General features: G+C 37.2%; 1 protein-coding gene across 1 annotated transcript in view; it reads right to left on the reverse strand.

Moving 5' to 3' along the window:
• GRAMD1C (GRAM domain containing 1C) overlaps positions 1-20,118 on the reverse strand; it is a 92,245-nt gene that overhangs the window by 35,635 nt on the left and 36,492 nt on the right. Inside the window, exon 6 of the mRNA XM_049785771.1 lies at positions 16,808-16,888. Within this exon, the coding sequence (XP_049641728.1) occupies positions 16,808-16,888 (81 nt within the window). The remainder of the gene's footprint in view (positions 1-16,807; positions 16,889-20,118) is intronic.

Here is a 20,118-nt window from a genome sequence, read left to right on the forward strand (position 1 = left end):
GTAACTAACAAAAATTTAGTCTTATTACCGGTATTTTTTAAATGTCAAAAAAATCCAAAGTAAACAAGATGTCTGACCTCTCTGGTGCTTAACTATGTTAACCTAGAATGTTATCTTAGACTGGAAAGAAACTGACTAGAAATAATGTCTAATAAACAATAATTTTCTGATATTTATTATTTAATATATAACCCATATTAGGTAAACATGAAGTTTTTTTAAATAATTTACACAGAAGAAAAAAATAAGAGAACCACTAGTAGCAGAAAAGTTAAAGATCCACTGTGCTTGATCCTAAAAGTACCCCCACAGATTTCTTTGGAGACTTATTTCCTCTCAGCTTTTCTCATAACACCTAGCTCATACTAATCGCTAACTTGGTCTTCCAGAGACCTTTGCTTTGAAACACTTTCAGTATCATAAATAGATGATCAACCCCATAAAAGGAAAATGAGCACTCTTTCTATATGTTAGAAGTAGAGGACCTTTTTAGGAAATTTCTTTTAAACTAATAGATATAAAACTGATCTGTAACAGAACAGAACAAGCTTAAAATACTAATAAATCTTCTTAAGAATGAAAGAAACAAAATGTAAGCAAAATTTTATGTACCTATAGAAATAAATTCTTGAAATATATTCTTTGAAATCAGGAAATACCAGTGTAATTTCAGTATACATTAAAATCTATTTGACATATTTAACCTATGGTAGATATATTATCTAAAGAGATGTAAATGACTTATAAAAACAGAACTCATTTAATTCAGCATTTTACAGTGTTAATTTGTCAAAACTAACCTTTACAAAGCTAATCAGAAATCACTCCCCCCATAAAGTGGCTATTTACAGCCAGACTGAACCTCTAAATATTAAAGCATACCTAGTCTGATGGACACAACTCTTTTAATAACCAACTGCAAAATCAGGTTTAAGTAACCTTGAGAAACAAAAACAAAAAATCTTTGAATGTGAACAAAAGCTGATCACCTACCTGTGAATAAAGAAGAGTACCTGTTTCAGCCTACAGGGCACTTTAACAAAATAAAGATGACCCAAGCAGCAATCAGATAAGACTCAAAAGTCAGAAGATCAATTTCTGGTCCCCGAACGCTTTGTATCCCTAAGTATGCTGTAATGCTACAAGGTCCATAAGCAAAGTCCCAAATATTTAATGACAACTGTGTAGAGTCACTGCTTCCATCTCCTATTTTTGTTGTAAGACATTTTTTCCCTATGAGAGACAAATTCTATTGAAGTTTAAAATGCATTCTGTATCACTTCCTGGTCTGTAGTATGAGCACCCTTCCCAGGTTGCAGGTCAGAATGCAGAATTGGAAGTTATACCTCACCCTACAGGTTCCTAAGCCACACCTACTAGAGGAGGAAGGTAAACAGGGTTTTATTAAAGGGACAGAACCTAATTTCTTCTACTTCACACACAGTAGAAACGATCAAATGAAACATCTTGCCTATTTCAATGGTATGAAATGACGATTGCAATATTATGTTAATCTCACTTTTTTCAATAATTTTTATTGTGCATGTTCATCTCACTTTTTAAAGTAACTATATTATGGATTTGATTTTCTTCTTCATGCTAATCTATCTATTCAATTCTGGAAAAATTGTTTTGCTTCTTTATATACCATTTCTTCAATACAAATGCAACAGCTCCATTCAACTAACCCTTTATAGACAGCTATCAAAGGTTACATCTCTTGAGTTTTATAAAATGGAATGTCAGGAAATAAATAGAAAGAAAAGCACCCTGTTCAAATGAAGCAATCCAGTAAGTATGAAGCACAGCTTTCAACATTAGAAAGTTTACATATTGATTGCTCCATTACCGTTTCTTTCTAGAGTTATTTTTATCTTATCCTCATAATTTCCAGTGAGGTATCTGAATTATAATAATGTGGAATGCTTATTTTATTCATTTCTAATTTATTTGCCAGAAGTTTTCTTCTAAGTGAAAAATCAAGTGACTCTAATTTCTACCTAATATTTTCATTTAATTTAATTAGGTATATGAACATAAGTGCTATATGATGAGCTACAAAGATCAGTCATGGTGTATGTGTGCATGCTAAAATCTAATATAGATTTTATAGAACAGTGATAGATTAAAATGACACTGCTGAGAACTACTCAACATGTAGTCATACTACAAAGGCTTCTACTGTCTAAGACCTGTGCTTTTGACATATTACAGTAGCTATCAATTATTGAAACCGTAGATAGATATCCAGGAGGTTGGTCCATTTCAGGTGGTGTTGGGGGGCTCATTCAATATTGGGGATCAAACCTGAGCCTCCCACATAAACAGAATGCAATAAATCCATTGAGCTATCTCTCTGGCCTAAATATTCTTGAGGATGCAGTGCTGGTGCTATTTAGGTTTTGTAGCTCTGGCAGTTACATAAGCCATTCCAGTGGGACTTGGGAGCCTCTTGGGTCACATCCAGCGGTGCTCAGGTGGCCTTGAAGGCTGTACCTTATGATGTTCAGGGCACCATGTTGTGCTGGGGATCAAACTGTGTTCAGTCACATGCAAGGCAAGCAACTTAAATCCTGAACTATCACTCCAACCCCAATACCCTTTAAAAAATATGGACCACCTCTGATTCTCAACCTGGTAATGAGAACCTGATAGTTGATGTTTGGTTCAGAAGTGCTCAGTAACCATCAAGGCTACAGCTCTCAGTGCAAGGAGTAGGGCCATACAAGGCCTGCAACTGAACTCAGGGCCTCACAATTTTAGCATGTTCCATTCCTCCTGAGCTAATCCCTAGCACTACTTCCTACCCTGCCACTTCCTAAGAGAAAAAGTCCAATCTATTATATATACCAAATAGCTATGAGAAAAATATATCTTAACTCTATTGTCTTACCAGCACTTGGGAAGTATAAGAATCTTTATTATAAACCACAGGGCGTAGAGAACAGAACTAAATTTAGTAGCATTAAGACAGAAAACAGGAGCCGGAGAGATAGCACGGTGTTTGCTTTGCATGCAGAAGGATGGTGATTCGAATCCTGGCATCCCATATGGTCCCCTGAGCGCTGCTGGGTATGACCAAAGGGAAAAAAAAAGACAGAAACAGTGGAACCAGAAAGATAGTGCAGCAGGTAAGACACTTGCTTTGTACATGGCTGACCTGGGCACTGCATATGCTTCTCTAAAATCTGCCAGGAGTGATCCCTGAGCACAAAGCCAAAACCAGAAATAGGCCCTGAGAACTGATGGGTTTGGTCTAAAAAACAAAAACAAATCAACTAGAAAACAGAACTAAAAACTGATCTGTAAGAAAACCTGACATGCAAAGTCTATGGCCAGAAAAAAAGATTAAGGTAAATATCAAGTTTAACAGAGGAAAGTCCAGAAAAAAGAATGTCATGGAATTAAAGGGAAGAAGGTCTTTCAAAAAGGAAAGACCTTGGAATGGTGTTAAATGTAACTAAAATACTAAGATAAGCTTATGCAAGGCAAATGCAAGGAATAAAGCAACCAGTCGAGTCAATTTATCACTAATGTGGTGGGCTAGTAGAGATAAAGAAGAAAATAATTGAGAGGAAAGAGGAAGATATGGATTGTGAAGAATCTCATAAACTCATGCTGAAAAAAAACATGAAGTTTACATTGTGAAAGTATAAAAAAGTCACCTGTTTCATATAGAAAAGTAACACATCAGAATTGTGTTTGTATCAGGCAAGGCAGATGCACTAGCTCCACAGCTCTGGCCCCAATTCTACTCTATTTTCACTGGGTGAAAGGTAAAATTTAATATTAAAAACCTTGGGGCCGAAGAGATAGCATGGAGGTAAAGTATTTGCCTTTCATGCAGAAGGTCAGTGGTTCGAATCCTGGCATCCCATATGGTCCCCCAAGCCTGACAGGAGCGATATCTGAGCGTAGAGCCAGGAGCAACCCCTGAGTGCTGCTGGGTGTGACCCAAAAACAAACAAACAAACAAACAAAAAAAACCACCTTGACAACTCCTGAATTTTTCTATGCTATTATGCAACCATAAAATCATTTCTTCTGGACAATCTAAATAGATAAGTGGTGCTGATTTATTGCAGGATTTCTTTCCATTTTTCTCTCTCTCTCCCTCTCTCTTTCCTCTCTCTCCCTCCCTCTCTCCCTCTTTCCTCTCTCTCTCTCCCTCCCTCTCTCCCTGTCCTCTCCTCTCCCCTCTCTCCTCTCCCTTCTCTCTCTCCTCTCCCTTCTCTCTCTCCTCTCCCCTCCCTCTCCCCTCCCCTCCCTCTCTCCCCTCTCCCTCTCTCTCCCCTCTCCCCCTCTCTCCCCTCCCCTCTCCCCCTCTCTCCCCTCCCCTCTCCCCCTCTCTCCCCTTTCCCCCTCTCTCCCCTCCCCTCTCCCCCTCTCTCCCGTCCCCTCTCCCTCTCTCCCCTCCCCTCTCCCTCTCTCCCCTCCCCTCTCCCTATCTCCCTCTCTCTCCTCCCCCTCTATCTCTCCTTCCCCCTCTCTCTCCCCTTCCCCTTCTCTCCTCCCCTCTCTCTCCCCTTCCCCTTCTCTCCTCCCCTCTCTCTCTCCTCTCCCCTCTCTCTCCTCTTCCCCCTCTCTCTCCTCTCCCCTCTCTCTCCCCTTCCCCCTCTTTCCCCCTCTCTCCCCTCTTTTCCCCTCTCTCCCCCCTCTCTCTCCTCTCTCCTCTCCCTCTCTCTCTCTCCTCTCCCCTCTCTCTCCCTCTCTCTCTCCCCTCTCTCTCCTCCCCTCTTCCCTCTCTCTCCTCTCCCCCTCTCTCTCCCCTCTTCCCTCTTCTCTCTCCCTTCTCCTCCCCCTCCCCTCTCCCTCTCCCCTTCCCCCTCCCTCTCTCACCTTCCCCCTCCTTCTCTCCCCCATCCCTCCCCCTCTCTCCCCTTCCCTCCCCCTCTCTCCCCCTTCCCTCCCTTTCTTCCCTCCCCCTTCCCTCCCTTTCTTCCCTCCCCCTTCCCCCTCCTCCTTCTCCCCTCCCCTCCCCTTCTCTCTCCTCTCTCTCTCTCTCCCTCTCTCTCTCTCCTCTCTCTCCTCTCTCTCTCTCTCTCTCTCTCTCTCTCTCTTTCTTTCTTTCTTTCTTTCTTTCTCCCTCCCTCCAGACTGTGCTCTGAGTTCAGGGATCACTCCTCATGGTGTTCACAAGATACAGGGTGCCAGGAATCGAACCCAGGTTAGTCAGGTACAAGGAACTTGCTCTACTCTCCTATCTGCTGCAGTTTCACTCTAGTCACTTATTACTAGATTTTCTACATAAATATTTTGAGAGCAGCTACACAAACTTGTATTTCAAGGCCTCATTATAATGTGCTTTTCAGAGACTAAATTCTCTTTTCATTATCTTTCCACTCCCTATACACAATGTTCCTTGTTATTTTCAGTGCATAGTAAATAGAAAAAAGTTTTTGCTAATCTGTAAAACTCAAGAGATATCCATACCGCCATGCCAATAGAGTATGAAAGAATATTAACCCTGGGCCTTGGGGGTGAATTGTGGTTATACATTAGCTCTTTCATCACTACCTTACAATCTGCCATCCTCCTACAACTAGCAAGCATTCCTCCCAATTTATTTCCCTCCTACATGCTAAAGTGTGTTGAAAATGTTCACAGGCAGTTAGCAATCAGAAAGGAAGTGGAATCAAAAAGAAAGGCCCACAAAAACAGCCGACCTTTTTTGTAAGAAAGGACAGTGACTAGCAAGGAAATGACCATGCTGGAAACTCACTTTGGTAATAAAAGAATAGTAAAGTAAAAAAAAAAAAAAATTCTGCTTTTATAACTTTCTAATTCAGTACAATTTTAGTATTCATCAAAAAACAGACTATCATTAAAAAGAGATAGGAAAGCATAGATAATTTATATTATATAATCATATTATCATAAATGTATATAACATAATTATTATATTATATAAATATTATTAAATATTATATATTACTCAATATATTTTATTAGGCATTCCATCCCTGTATAAATTCAGTTCTACCACTGAATTTTAAATGTTTTGAGTTTTACATAATGAACATCATGAGATTAAATCAAGCACAAGGGAAAATGATGCTACCAGGAGACCTGGCAAAAACAAGAAGCTGATTATAGGGCTATTGCCAATATTAAATGTTGGCAATTACTAGGCAATAGATATTTTGGAACCACTGAATATGTGGTTTGGTGGTGACCAAAGAGTTAACTGCACAAGTCTGAATGACTCTTCCTTCCAAAAGGTCTCAGAAAGTAATACTAACTTTTTTACTGACTACTACTAGAAATACAGCCTCAATACTGTTTGTGACCTAGAGTTGTACTTCAGTATGACTAAATAAAACAAGTCATGCTCTTAGGTTTGATATATTCATAACTGAGTCATAAATACATGAATGCAGAGTCAGGGAGATACTACAGCAGGTATGACACTTGTCTTGCACACACCCAACCCAGGTTAGATCTCTGTACCCACAAAAGACAACAAAAAACCCTAATATTTTGTGGAGGAACAATATGTTTTTAATATAACAGAACTCTTTCATTCTACCATCCGGTGTACCTGAATAGCTTGGCACTCAGTAAACACAGTTGCATAATCAAATGTCCTAAGAGCAAAGGTAGACTGTTTTAAGAAACAATTTACCTTTATATTGGTGAAGCCTCATAATTAAGCTCTCTCCTATCTCTGTGTGATTCTCTACTGATCAAAGTCTGTGACTCTACCTTTTTCTCCTAAGTCCTAAGTTCTTTGCCCACGTCTGGCCAAATTCCCTCAAACATATATATTCTAACAGAGTCTATTTATAACCTTGCCCTTACCCACCTCAAGAACAGAACATTATTCTGTCCTCTTAGCAAATCCCCAAAAGTTGTAGTGATATCTATCAGAATTTGGAAATTGTGGTTCTATAAATATTGAAAAATATCATATCAAGAGTGATTATGGATTATTTATTCCAACCCTTTGGGAATAAACCCTGAAGCTACTCTGTCTCTTTCAGTCTTAGAATTTAAAATTTGTGCACTTTTCTGTTTTATTAGGTTCTGAATTTAAAGATTCTCTCTCAAAATGTACTCAATTAGTTTCCTACTAGCCCCTGTGTATAAGCAAAAGAAATTCCAATTATTGAGAGGAAAATAATACAAAAAGAACATTTAAAACATATTTCCTTCTCTTCCTTTGTTGTTGTTTCTATAATGAAAAGTGAGCACACATTTGGTTGTGATAAGCTAGAAACAGTATATATTTTGTGGCACCTGGAATTCCAGTGCTAACAAACTTATCCAACTTATCCAATTTATTTTCAACCTATCCAATTTGTTTTCTTCACAAACAAGAAGTGTTGCACTGTTGAGTAACTGACAGTTCCTCTAAAAGAATATTTGACTCTGGACCCATTCTGCCTACATCATTAGTACTGGTAACTTCAAAAATAAATACCCTTAGAAATACAAAATGATAAATATTAAGGATTCAGCTTTAGCTGATTTTTTAAATTTTAACTCCTGTTATTGCTAATAACTTTATATCTATTTACTTTATACCTATTATACTTTATATTATATTATACTTTATACCTATTATACTGACTCAAGTTTCTAGAAAACTTTTTGCCTTTTTTTGTTATAACACCATGATTTACCAAGTTGTTCATATACAGTAGTTTCAGCATTAAATATTAAAACACCAATCCCACCACCAGTATGACCTTCCCTCTATTAGTCTTCCCAATTTCCCACTCACCATCCTATCTTGTCCCCTTGTAGGCATAAAAAAATTTACTTTATATTGTTTTTTACAACACAAAGGCAAATGGAATGATCAAAACTTAGATCAATAAGGATCTATTTAAAATAAACGTTACATGTCATAATGGCGTTGCTAAAGTCATTGTCTAAGGATTTACTAGGATATGTTTGGTGCCAGCTGAGCCTTCCATGTTATTTATAGGCTCACTGAGCTTTGTGTCTTCTATGTAACTTTGCCATCAGATTTCCTGTGATATCTAGATCCACACTACTATAAAATATTGAGGTGTTCTGCTGCCACATGAGGTTCTTTAGCAGTTCAAGATTTATAAGTCTACATTTATATTTATATTTATATTTATAGGAGAAGGGAAATGGGGGACAATGGTGGCAGTAAAGTTGCATTGGTGTAGAAGAGTGTGCATTTTATGGCTGAATCCCAATAACGAATATGTTTGTAACCATGGTGCTTAAATAAAGAAATTAAATATATATAAAAATTTATAAGTTTAATGAAAATTTGGTAGATTGAAAGTTTGAAAAGGTTAAGTCTAGAGAGATCATTTTCAACTATCATTGTCATAATGGTCCCTTCTCTGCCCTAACTGTACTCCCCCATCCCCTTTGTGGCAAGCTTTCTACCATGGGCAAGTTCTCCAATTGTTTTTCTCTTGTCTTAGTATTCTCACACTGTTTCTGTCCCATGAATAAGTGTGATCATTCCATGCCTGTTCCTCTCCCTCTGACTCATTTCACTCAGCATGACACTCTCCATATCTTTCCATGTATAAGCAAATTTTATGACTTCATTTTTCCTAACAGCTGTGTAATGTAGGTGTATCCTAGTTTCTTTATCCACTCATCTGTTCTCAGAGGCCCTCGGGACCAAAAAAACACAATGATAAAAACTCTTTTTTTGTTTTGTTTTGTTTTGCTTTTTACTTTGGGGCCACAACCAGTCTTGCTCAGAGGTTACTTCTAGCTCTAGATCAGTGCTTCTCAAATAGTGGGGCGCGCCCGGCTCCGTTAAGGGGGGCGCGTTTGACCTAGGCAAACACTGTCATAACAAGCTAAGCCCCCTGTTTGTGTCTCTGTATGTCTCTGGAGCTGAGAGTTGCTGTGTCCTGCTTCAAACCCCGCTTCGAAAAGCTATGCATTGAAAAACGTGCTCATTGTAGCCATTAATCCAGACATCACCTCTGATTTAAAAAAATCAGCTCAAATTATTTTATATATTTTTGTTTTGCATGTTAAATTTTTTTTAATAAAAATATTTAAAAATGTTTTCTTCTTCCTAGGGGGTCATGACAGAAAATAATTGAGAAGCACTGCTCTAGATTCAGGAATTACTCCTGGAAGTGCTTGGGAGACTATATGGGAAGCTGAGGATGGAACCCAGGTCAACTACTTAAAAAGCAAATGCCCTACCCATTGCACTATAGTTCCTGCTTTGAATATTACCTTTGTAAAAACTGGTTTGCCTTATTATTTAGGCCTTTGTTTGCAAGAAGTTATAGTATTTACTTTTGCTTTCACATTATTATAAGCAAAGATAAATATATTCTGAACTAAATTCTCCACAGATATTTTGTAAATAAAATGTTTTATTCATTTATATAAAATATTTCTAGAATTTTATAGTCATGCAAATATTGTATAAGTCTGGGTTTTGTAAAAAATACAAGCAGTAAGGCATTTGCCTTGCATGCAGCCAACCCAGGACAGATGGTGGTTCAATTCCTGGTTTCTCATATGGTCCCCCAAGCCTGCCAGGAGCAATTTCTCAGTGCAGAGCAATAACACCTGAGTACTGTCGGGTATGACCCAAAAACCAAAAAAATAAAAATAAATAAATAAAAAACAACAGATCAGGAAATCTAATTAATCAGGCGTTAAAACATTTATTGTATGCCTGAAACCAAATCATGAAAAAATTTGTAATTTCACAGTAACTAAATAAAAATATTAATAATTAAACTAACAGGCTGTTGTGATAGTACAGTGGGCAGAACATATGCCTGCATGCAGCCAACTTGGGTTTGATCCCCAGCCTCCCATATGGTCCCATGTATACCACCAGCAGTAATTCCTGAGTACAGAGCAATGAGCACTGCCAGATCTAGCTTAAAAACAAAAACAAAAATATTAAATAGGCCAGCATTTGTAGTGGTATGAGTGACCTGTGGTCTGAATTTGTGAGTTTCTGTTTGGTAAAAAAATGGCTCAGAGCTTGTAAAGTAAGTGGAAAAGGAAAATGCAAGCTAAAAAGAGAAAAAAGAATGCTGCAAAGAAATTTAGCAGACTTAAAAGTATTAAGTAGATTAAAGTAGATTAAAGATTAAAGTAGATACTGATGGGGTTTTCTTGTTTGTTCATTTGTTTTTGTTTTTTTGGCCATACCCAGCTCAGGGGTTATTCCTGGCTCTGCACTCAGAAATCCCTCCTGGCGAGAGATGAAGTCATGAAATTTTCCTATACATGGATGTACACGGAATCTATTATGCTGAGTGAAATAAGCCAGAGAGAGAGAGAAAAACGCAGAATGGTCTCACTCATCTATGGGTTTTAAGAAAAATGAAAGACATTCTTGCAATAATAATTTTTAGACACAAAAGAGAAAAGAGCTGGAAGTTCCAGCTCACCACAGGAAGCTCACCACAAAGAGTGATGAGTTTAATTAGAGAAATAACTACATTTTGAACTTTCCTAATAATGAGAATGTATGAGGGAAATGGAGAGCCTGTTTAGAGTACAGGCAGGGGTCAGGGGGGGAGGAGGGAGACTTGGGACATTGGTGATGGGAATGTTGCACTGGTGATGGGTGGCGTTCTTTACATGACTGAAACCCAAACACAATCATGTATGTAATCAAGGTGTTTAAATAAAAAAGAAAGAAAGAAAGAAAGAAAGAAATCCCTCCTGGCAAACTGAGTGGACATAAGTGTAACCCTGTCCCCAACTTCCTGTTTCCCTAACCTCTTCTTTGAGATGCTAATCCCATCTGGATGATGAGACCCACCCACACCTAGGATGGGGCAGGCTGTTTTGAACAAAGAATAAGAAAGTTTGCCTGGGGTGGGGGGAGGCAAGGGAGGTGAAGCAAAAGGCAGATAGCAGAAAGCTTAGCAGAGAAGCAGCAAGGGAGACAGAGATCCTAAAAAAAAGACGAGGTAGGCAAACCTGGAACAGAGACTCATGATGGAGAAAAGCCATGAAGGAATAAAGCAAGCTGACTCCGATGAAACTTTGACTGCTTGTGAATTATTTCTCTGCTACTACCCTTCTTCAAACTCACTGGCCAAAGGGGTTAGAAAAATAGTGCCTGGGGTGCCTCACCCAACACGTGGACTTTATGCTTTATTTTTATATTTAAATTAACACATATAGGATGCTCAGAATAGAACCCAGGTCCATCCCAGGTCAGCTACATGCAAGGCAAGTGTTCTATCACTGTGCTTTCTCTCTGGCCCCAGATACTGATGTTTTAATGAAAGATTTTCAAGAGAAAGGAATTATGGTCGTACTCCAAAGTTGTCCGAAGATCGAATGTGCAGCAAAAGATGAAAAAAAGATGACAAAAATGTAGCCTCAAATTAAGAGAAACAAAAAGACTTCTAGACTAGCATGGACAATACCACATATGGATTAACCAGAGGCAGCGGAAAAGACTAAAAGCAAAATGAGAGGAAAAGACAGACGAAAGGAAGAGTGAAAGTAGCAAAAAAATAGCTGAGGGTTTGGCCCAGTAAATCCTGAAAAAATTGAAAAAATGCCAGCCCTCTTTGCAGCAGAAAAACTTAATTCCAAAAGAAAATAATGGCTGCCAATATTTTTGGGTAGTCCAGTCCTGGGTGGTACATCCATTCTCAGGAAGGGGAAGTTTGGGGTAGGGTGGTTTGGACAGATACCTCTTTCTGCATGAACAGCAGCAGCTTAATACACAACTATACCCTCCAACAGAAATAACCCAGTTCCTAGACTTAATCTTTCAAACTTCCAACCCGCCAAATTTGATTTAGACCTATAAATCTTAAATTGTTAGGCAACCTCATGTGGCAGCAGAACACCACAATATTTTATAGTAGGTGTGAATCCAGGTATCACAGGAAATTTGATGGCAAAGTTATATAGTAATCAACTAATTTTAGTGAGTCCAAGCCATAACACAGACGTCTCTGCACCAGCCAGAGCCAGTAAGTCCTTAGACACTGATTTTAGTAACACCATGGTGGGGGGGGGGGGAGGAATATAACAGTCATTGCAATTGATCTGTGTTGATCTAAGTTTTGATCATTCCATTTGCCTCTGTGTTATAACAAGCAAAATGAAGTAAATGGTGGTGGGTGGGAGACTGGGAACACTGACTAAAATGACTGTATTATGAAAAACTTGGTGAATCACAGTGTTATAATAAATATTAAAAATATATATAAATCAAATTAAAATGTTTAGTTTTTTTTTAATTTGAAAAATGCCATATGGAACAGTTTTTTTGATAAATATGTACATTGAAGTCAGCTTTTACCAAGAGAAAAGTCTTGTTTAGCTTGACCTTTACTTCAAATCATAATTTCTCACATTTATTTTGAAAACATGAATAAAATATTTTCTTTGGTGAATGAAAGCATCCAAAGTAATTGGATGCTGTCCAATGTTCAAGAATTATCAGATAATCAAAATTCTATCAAGTATTAATGTGTTCTTAGTACTGATAAAACATGTCATACTCAGATTTGAGCTAACTCGGATGTTAAACTTATGTAATTTTAAAATACAAAAATTTTATTATGAGGTTGAAAATATAGGATAGCAGGTCAGGCACTTGCCTTGTTTGCAGCTGACTCAGGTTCAAATCCTGGCACTCTATATGGTCTCCTAAGTCTGCCAAGAGAGATCCCAGAATACAGCTGGGTCTGGTAAAAAAAAAATGCATATATATTTATAATTATGTATATATATAACTGGCTCTTGGACTTGGGAAACTATAATTTTAAGGCATGTGCCAAGTACAAGGTTGTAGCCATGCTCCCTGCTCTTTGAATTCTGGCACCACATATGTTGGTCCCCTTCATCCCCAGCATGTCCAGGCAATAGCTCTGGGCACTACCAGGTGTGTCTTACTCTCTCCACCCCTCCAATTGTGGATCTTATATAAGTGCATCTTATAATTAGTCATATCTTGGGGTTTGATGTCCTCTAATTCAAAATGAAAGATGCTTTATATGTGGTATTTGAAGAGTTTTTATTTTTATATCTTTAAGATTTTCAATAGTAAAACATGTCAGATTCTTTGGTTAATGTATATTTTTAATCTTAAATTTTTATTTAAGAAATATTGGGCCCGGAGAGATAGCACAGCGGCGTTTGCCTTGCAAGCAGCCGATCCAGGACCAAAGGTGGTTGGTTCGAATCCCGGTGTCCCATATGGTCCCCCGTGCCTGCCAGGAGCTATTTCTGAGCAGACAGCCAGGAGTAGCCTCTGAGCACCGCCGGGTGTGGCCCAAAAACAAAACAAAACAAAACAAAACAAACAAACAAACAAAAAGAAATATTAATATTTACAAACTGTGCTTTGTCTTAAAGTAAGGGATTTAGAACAACCTGATAACATTTTTATGTTATTCACTTTGTTTTGTAAGTCAATATGTTATATTTTCCAAAATAGTGATACATGTATCCCACAGATTTAAGGTTTTTTTGACATCTGCTGGGAAAATAACTTTTTGGAGATGTAATTTTGGGAAATACTATTCAGTTAAAATTCACAAATTATTTGCTTAGTGTATTCTTTTTTTTGTTTTTGTTTTTTGGGTCACACCCACAGTGCTTAGGGGTTACTCCTGGCTCTAGGCTCAGAAATCACTCCTGGCAAGCACAGGAAACCACCATATGGGATGCCGGGATTATAACCACTGTCCTTCTGCATGGAAGGCAAACAAACACCTTACCTCATGCTATCTCTCCGGCCCCTGCTAAGTGTATTCTTTTTTTTTTTTTTTTTTTTTTGGTTTTTGGGCCACACCCGGGGGTGCTCAGGGGTTACTCCTGGCTGTCTGCTCAGAAATAGCTCCTGGCAGGCACGGGGGACCATATGGGACACTGGGATTTGAACTAACCACCTTTGGTCCTAGATCAGCTGCTTGCAAGGCAAATGCCACTGTGCTATCTCTCCGGGCCCTAACTTTGATTCTTTAAGACCAGTACTCTGTGTAATAGAGTGTTGCAAAATTCTGTTAGAAATCTCTTTATAATAAAATCATTTTTGTTGAAAAAAATTAAAAAATAAGTTAAATAATTGACTCCCTATCTTCCTGGAATAAAAAAAAAATGTAACCAGTTAACAAACCAACTTTCCCCCCAATTTTTTATTTAGGAACATATCATAACTTACAATACTAATAATAATAATAATAATAATCATGTTTTGGCCATACAATGATCCAAACCCACATCTACCATCATGTCAGTGTCTCACTAGTATCAAGGTCTCCTTCTAGCTATCCCTTATCTAGCCCTTGACAAACTTAAAAAATATGTATCATTATTAAGTTGGATCACACACTTACAGTTTTAATGTATGTTGTTATCCCACCTCACCAGCATCGAAGTGTCCAAGTCCCTCAACCCCTTTCCTTAAGTTACATTCAGTCTACAGCCTTCTCTCCTTTCACTCCCCTCTCTTCTTCACATTCTCAGTTCTATAATTCAGGTCAAAGGTTTGCCATTATATGTGCTTTCCATTCTCTTAACCAATTTCAAAAAAAAAAAAAAATAGAAGACACCTGAAGCTTGTAAAATTCACAGACAATTATGACTTCTCCAAGCTTCTTGAAGAGAGCTAGCACCTAATACCTCACAAGAGGCAGCTGTTCATATAGTTGTAGATTTTACTTTGGTAAAAACAAAAACAAAAGCACTGTTCTTTAAAGATCATTAGAAGGATAAAGGAAAAGTAGGAATTGGGGTTTATTTTATTTTCTTGTTAATTTTCTGATTGAATTCTACAGTGTTTAACATTTAATGCATATATTTATTTTTGGGGTGCACCCCAGAGGTGTTCAGAGAGGCTTCTCCTGCAGGTGCTTGAGGGACTGAATTGTACACACACACACACACACACACACACACACACACACACACACACAAAGAATTCTTATGTTGAAGCCCTCAGTGTAAAGTAATGGGTCTGGACCTTTAGATCTGACTCAAGTGGCAAGAGACAGTGGCTAGAATGCATGCCTTTCAGTGGATGCCCCAGTTCAATCCCAGCACTTCATGGCTCCCAGAGCACCACCAGGTAATGGCTTCAAAGGATGAAGAAAAAAAAAAAAGCAAATAAACAAGCAAAAACGACAAGAAAGGATTTCCTTGTCTTGTTCTTATTTTAGGAGTAAAGTATTCCCCTTTTACCACTAAATGAAATGCAAGTGTGTGCTTTTAACACTGTCCTTTAACAACTCAGAGAAACCTCCTGACAGTCCTATTTTGTGAGTTTTCCTTTTAATCAGGAACAGATGTAGTTGTCTGTTTTTTCAGTATTAATAAACATTACTGTATTTTTGTCCTTTATTTCAATAATCTTAATCTATTACAATGATTTTCACATACTGGTCATCAAAATTCATTTGATGCTAAGTATGTCTACCTCCATGTTATTTCTCCAGCCCCCAAGCACTAATTTTTATATCGTAGAGTTATGACTTGTGAAATTGTTTTTATTTATCCAACTTATCTTTTTCCTTTCTTTTAAGTGTGTGCGTTGGTCCACACTTGGCTGTGTTCAGGGCCTACTCCTAGTTTATTACTCAGGAACCATTCCTTGTGGGGCTCAAAAGACCATATATGGTGCCAGTGACAGAATTTAGATCAACTCATGCAATTTAAGTACCTTCTACACTGTACTATATTGCCAGCCTCTCAGATTATTTCATTTCCCTTATGATTTCTCCTTTTACCAGCTGGTTATTTAGAACCATTATGTTCAATTTCAAGCTTCCAGAAACTACTAAAATTTATTATAAAATTATTACTAAATTTAATTATTATTAAATTCTACTATTATTTTATTCCCTAAAACTTATTAAGACTTTGCTTTATAACATAATATGTAGGCTTCGCTAGAGTCAGTTCCACATTCACTTAAGAAGACTATATATAGTTGGTTATTTTGAGCGCAGGATCTCATAAAATTCTTTAGGTTCTAAGAAGCTTATAGTTTTGTGCAAGTCTTTTATTTCCTTGTGATCTCCTGTGTTTAATCCATTTATATTTATTTGGGCATGATATCTACCATTTTGCTATTTTGTTTCCTCTGACATGTTTTTGTGACCCTTGATTCCTTATTACTGTCTTTTTGTGTAAAATATATATATATGTATATATATATATTTGTTTGTTTGTTTGTTTTGTTTTGCTTTGCTTTTTTTGGGTTTTGGGTCACACCCGGCAGCGCTCAGGGGTTACTCTTGGCTCTATGCTCAGAAATCGCTCCTGGCAGGCTCGGGGGAACATACGGGATGCCAGGATTCGAACCACTGTCCTTCTGCACACAAGGCAAATGCCTTACCTCCATGCTATCTCTCCAGCCCTGTGTGTTAAATTTTTTTTATTTAACTATTTTAATTTTCTTGATTTTTCTTTTACTATATATTTTTTCTTCTTTATTCCTAAAAAATTTCACTAAATTTTAACTCATTTTCTTGATTGTTACCCTGGGGTTCCATAAGCATTTTAACTTGTACTGTGGATTTTGTTTTGTTTCAAGTTTCTTCATAACTTAGTCAAAGTTAAACCCATATAAGTAAAAGGGGTCTTGAGACTGAAGAGATCATACAGCAGGTAAATCATTTGCCTTATATGTGGCTAACTTTAGTTTTATTCCCGGTACCACATATGCTTCCTTCCAACAGTGATCTCTGAACATAGAGAAAGGAATAAGCTTACTACAAACAGAGTAGATCTCCTCATCATGATAAATAAAATAAGTAAAAGAGGACTTCCCATTCACACATGCTGTTTTGTATACCTTTGAAGTTTGTTTTTATAATAAGCACGTTCCTCAGCTATGAACACTTACCTTGTCTAATAATACATTTTGCCACAATCTAAAGATGCTTAGATAACTTCTGTCACGGGCACCAAAAGATGTAAAGAAAAACTGCAAAGCAAAGTAACAGGACAATATTAGTATTGTGGAAAAAAGGGGATCATATCTTATCAAAGTATAATGACACTTGCTATGTTAACACAGATTAATAGGTCACTTGTTTACTTTTTATGCTCTTTTATTTAACTTTTGGCCACAGGGAAGAAAGACAGATGTACAAATAAAGCATCTTTACAAACTTTATCTTACAGCAAATACAATTTTATCTATGTTTACTGGGGAAAGGGGCTTAAAATAGAAAACTGTATTCTTTAGTTAAACAATTAAAATCGATCTAAATAATCTTATGGAAAATTTACCTTGATTACAAATATGATTTAAGAAAAATTTTTATTTTGTTTTAGATTTTACAATGAAATTTGATTTCATGACTAATTGAGTCAAGTATTCACAAAGAAAAAGGGAAAATATATAGATTTCAAAAATATCTCTCTTTTGAGGCTATAGAAATAGTACAGGAGGTAGGGCACTTGCCTTGCATGTGACTGACCTGGGCTCAATCCCAGCACCACTGATAGTCCACAGAGCCCCCTCCAAGGTGATCTCTGATACAGGGCCAGGAGTAATCCTGAGACGTAGCCAGTATACCACCCGCCAGAAAAAAATATACTTATGGTTTCAAGGATTTTATTTTATTTCTGTGGCTAGGCATGAAAATGGGGCTTACTTAAAAGCAGGACTCAGAGGCTATTCCTTGCTCTGTGCTCAGGGGACTATACGTGGTACCAAGAATCAAAGCACGGCGAGCAACATTCAAGGCAACCACCATTACCTTCTGATGTCAGAGATTGTACCCAGTTTCTTACACATGTAAGACAAACATTCTAGCACTGAAATTGATTTTATGTCATCTCTCAAATTCTTTTTAAAAAGAGAAATAATTTCTACTAATTTTAAATACCTATGTTAACACTGAACTTTGCTTTGAACACTATAAAAGAAAAAAATTCATCAAGCTATAAATGTTTGCTTTCAGCTTTACTTCCTCCTTTGCATTTCATTGATTTCTGAAGCTATATTTTAAAATAGGATTTTATGAAAAATATGGTAAATGGCAGCACTAAATATAGTCTTAGTCTATCATTTCTCCCTTCCCGCTAGTTATTTTGCACAACTGGGTAGTTTTCTTTAGGAATGAGAAACTCAGTTAAATATTCAACTTAAATAAAATAGTTGAGTGTATTTAATAGTTGAGCGTATTTTTCATATAAAGTTTCAAGGCCTATTTCCAATAAATAAATTAAAAACTTGCTACACAGTACTCTTCATGGTATAAGATATTTTATAATCAGGATACATCTAGGGGCTCTTTTATGCAGAACTAGACATGATATTTGACCTAATGATCGCTATTTACCAACACCTATAAAAATTTAAAAAATGGAAGACCATCTTAGTTAGTTGTTTCTTTTGTGCTATATCATATTACAACCCTGTGTTCCTATATATAGAGAAAATTTCAGTTCTGTTTCATTCCCACCACTGTGTTCTGCTTGCTAATTCTAACTTCTTAAATACACTATTATCAATTTTATCCACTCTTATATACAACCATCACATTTTGAACTCAATGCTCTCATTTTTCTGAGCAATCTATCATTCTGTTTTATTTCTTGTTAGATACTCAACTTCAAAAATATATTAATAAGGCCCAGAGGAATAGTACAGTGGCTTAGAGCACCTGTCTTGTAGGTGTACAGCCATGAGTTCAAATCCCCAGAGTCATATGTGCAAGTGTGATGCTGGCAGCTCTGCAGTTGGGTATCCCAGGTACCACATGTGATTTTCACATTTCACATTATAGAAAAGCATGTGCAAGTAATAAAAAGGTTGTAACACCTGGATAATATCATAACTTGATAGAAGGGTAAGCACCATAGCCAGACAGTACAAGCTCTGGGAATACCAAAACTAAAGGAGTGCAAACTTCAGTGAGCACTTTGGCTAAGTGTACAGTTCTACAATATAATGTGCAACCCCAGAGTGTGCAAAACTAAGATGTGCAACCTCTTGTCATCTCCAAATCAGTGATAATAGATGGAGGAGATAAGTAAATAATGACGAATTAATGGTTTGTAAAAACTATGTAAGGGGTGCCAAAAAGAGAGTGAGTACACAGTGAGGTGTGGCTTGCCTTGCATGCAGCACATTCAGGTTCAATGCTGGCACAATATATGATCCATAGAGTAACACCAGGATTGATTCCTGAACATAGCCAGAAGAAAGCCCAGGTGTGGACCTCAAAAAACCAAAATCTGTGTGATAAATAATGGTTCCATAACAACTTTAATTTGGTTTTGGAGACCACACCAAGTAGTAATCAGGAATTACTCTCAGCTATTTGTCTGGGATCACTTTTGATGCTCAAGAGGCCATATGTGGTGCTAGAGATAAAACCTGGTTTGGATGTACCCTCAAATAATATATCCACATATCCTCATATATCCTCATATTACTCCTCATATATCTCTCTAGCCCAAAAATAAATAATTTGAGAGTCTATCCAATCATATATCTATAGTGCACAGGTACAAAAGATATTCTAAAACCAAAAACAATAAAAAGTGCCATGTCCACTAATCATAGAGTACAAGAAAGACATTTGTGTACTTTTCCTCATGATAATAGAAAGTAATTATTTTTCTTACTGGCAAAACAAGAATAAAAACAGTGGTGAATTTTTCATCTAAGTATCAGATGAAAAAACATATCAAGGACTATAAAGTTTCTAAGAAAGTTTTGGTTCAAACAATGCTAGTTGTTATCATTATTAAAATTTAAGTGCTCAACTCTGAAATTTCATTACACATTTTAGAAACATATTGGGGCTGGAGTGGTGGCACAGCGGTAGGCCGTTTCCCTTGCACGTGGCTGACCCAGGATGAATGGTGGTTCCATCCCCAAGCATCCCATATGGTCCCCAAGCCAAGAGTGATTTCTGAGCACATAGCCAGGAGTAAACCCTGAGTGTCACTAGGTGTGCCCCCCAAAAAAGGAAACAATCATATTAAGAGCTTATGACAGCATGGTTGATCTATTTACTGTAGCACTGTTTGTAAAAATAAAACAATAGAAATGAACTAATAGTCAAAGAGCTTTATTCTAGCAAATCCATTCCAGAAAATACAGAACACCTTTTATTGTTTGTTTTTGGTCATACCTTGCAGTGCTCTCAGCTCAGAAATCACTCCTAGCAGGTCTGGAGAACTATATAGTGTTCC

Source organism: Suncus etruscus, chromosome 13, assembly GCF_024139225.1.
Source record: "Suncus etruscus isolate mSunEtr1 chromosome 13, mSunEtr1.pri.cur, whole genome shotgun sequence".
In the NCBI taxonomy this organism is placed as follows: domain Eukaryota; kingdom Metazoa; phylum Chordata; class Mammalia; order Eulipotyphla; family Soricidae; genus Suncus; species Suncus etruscus.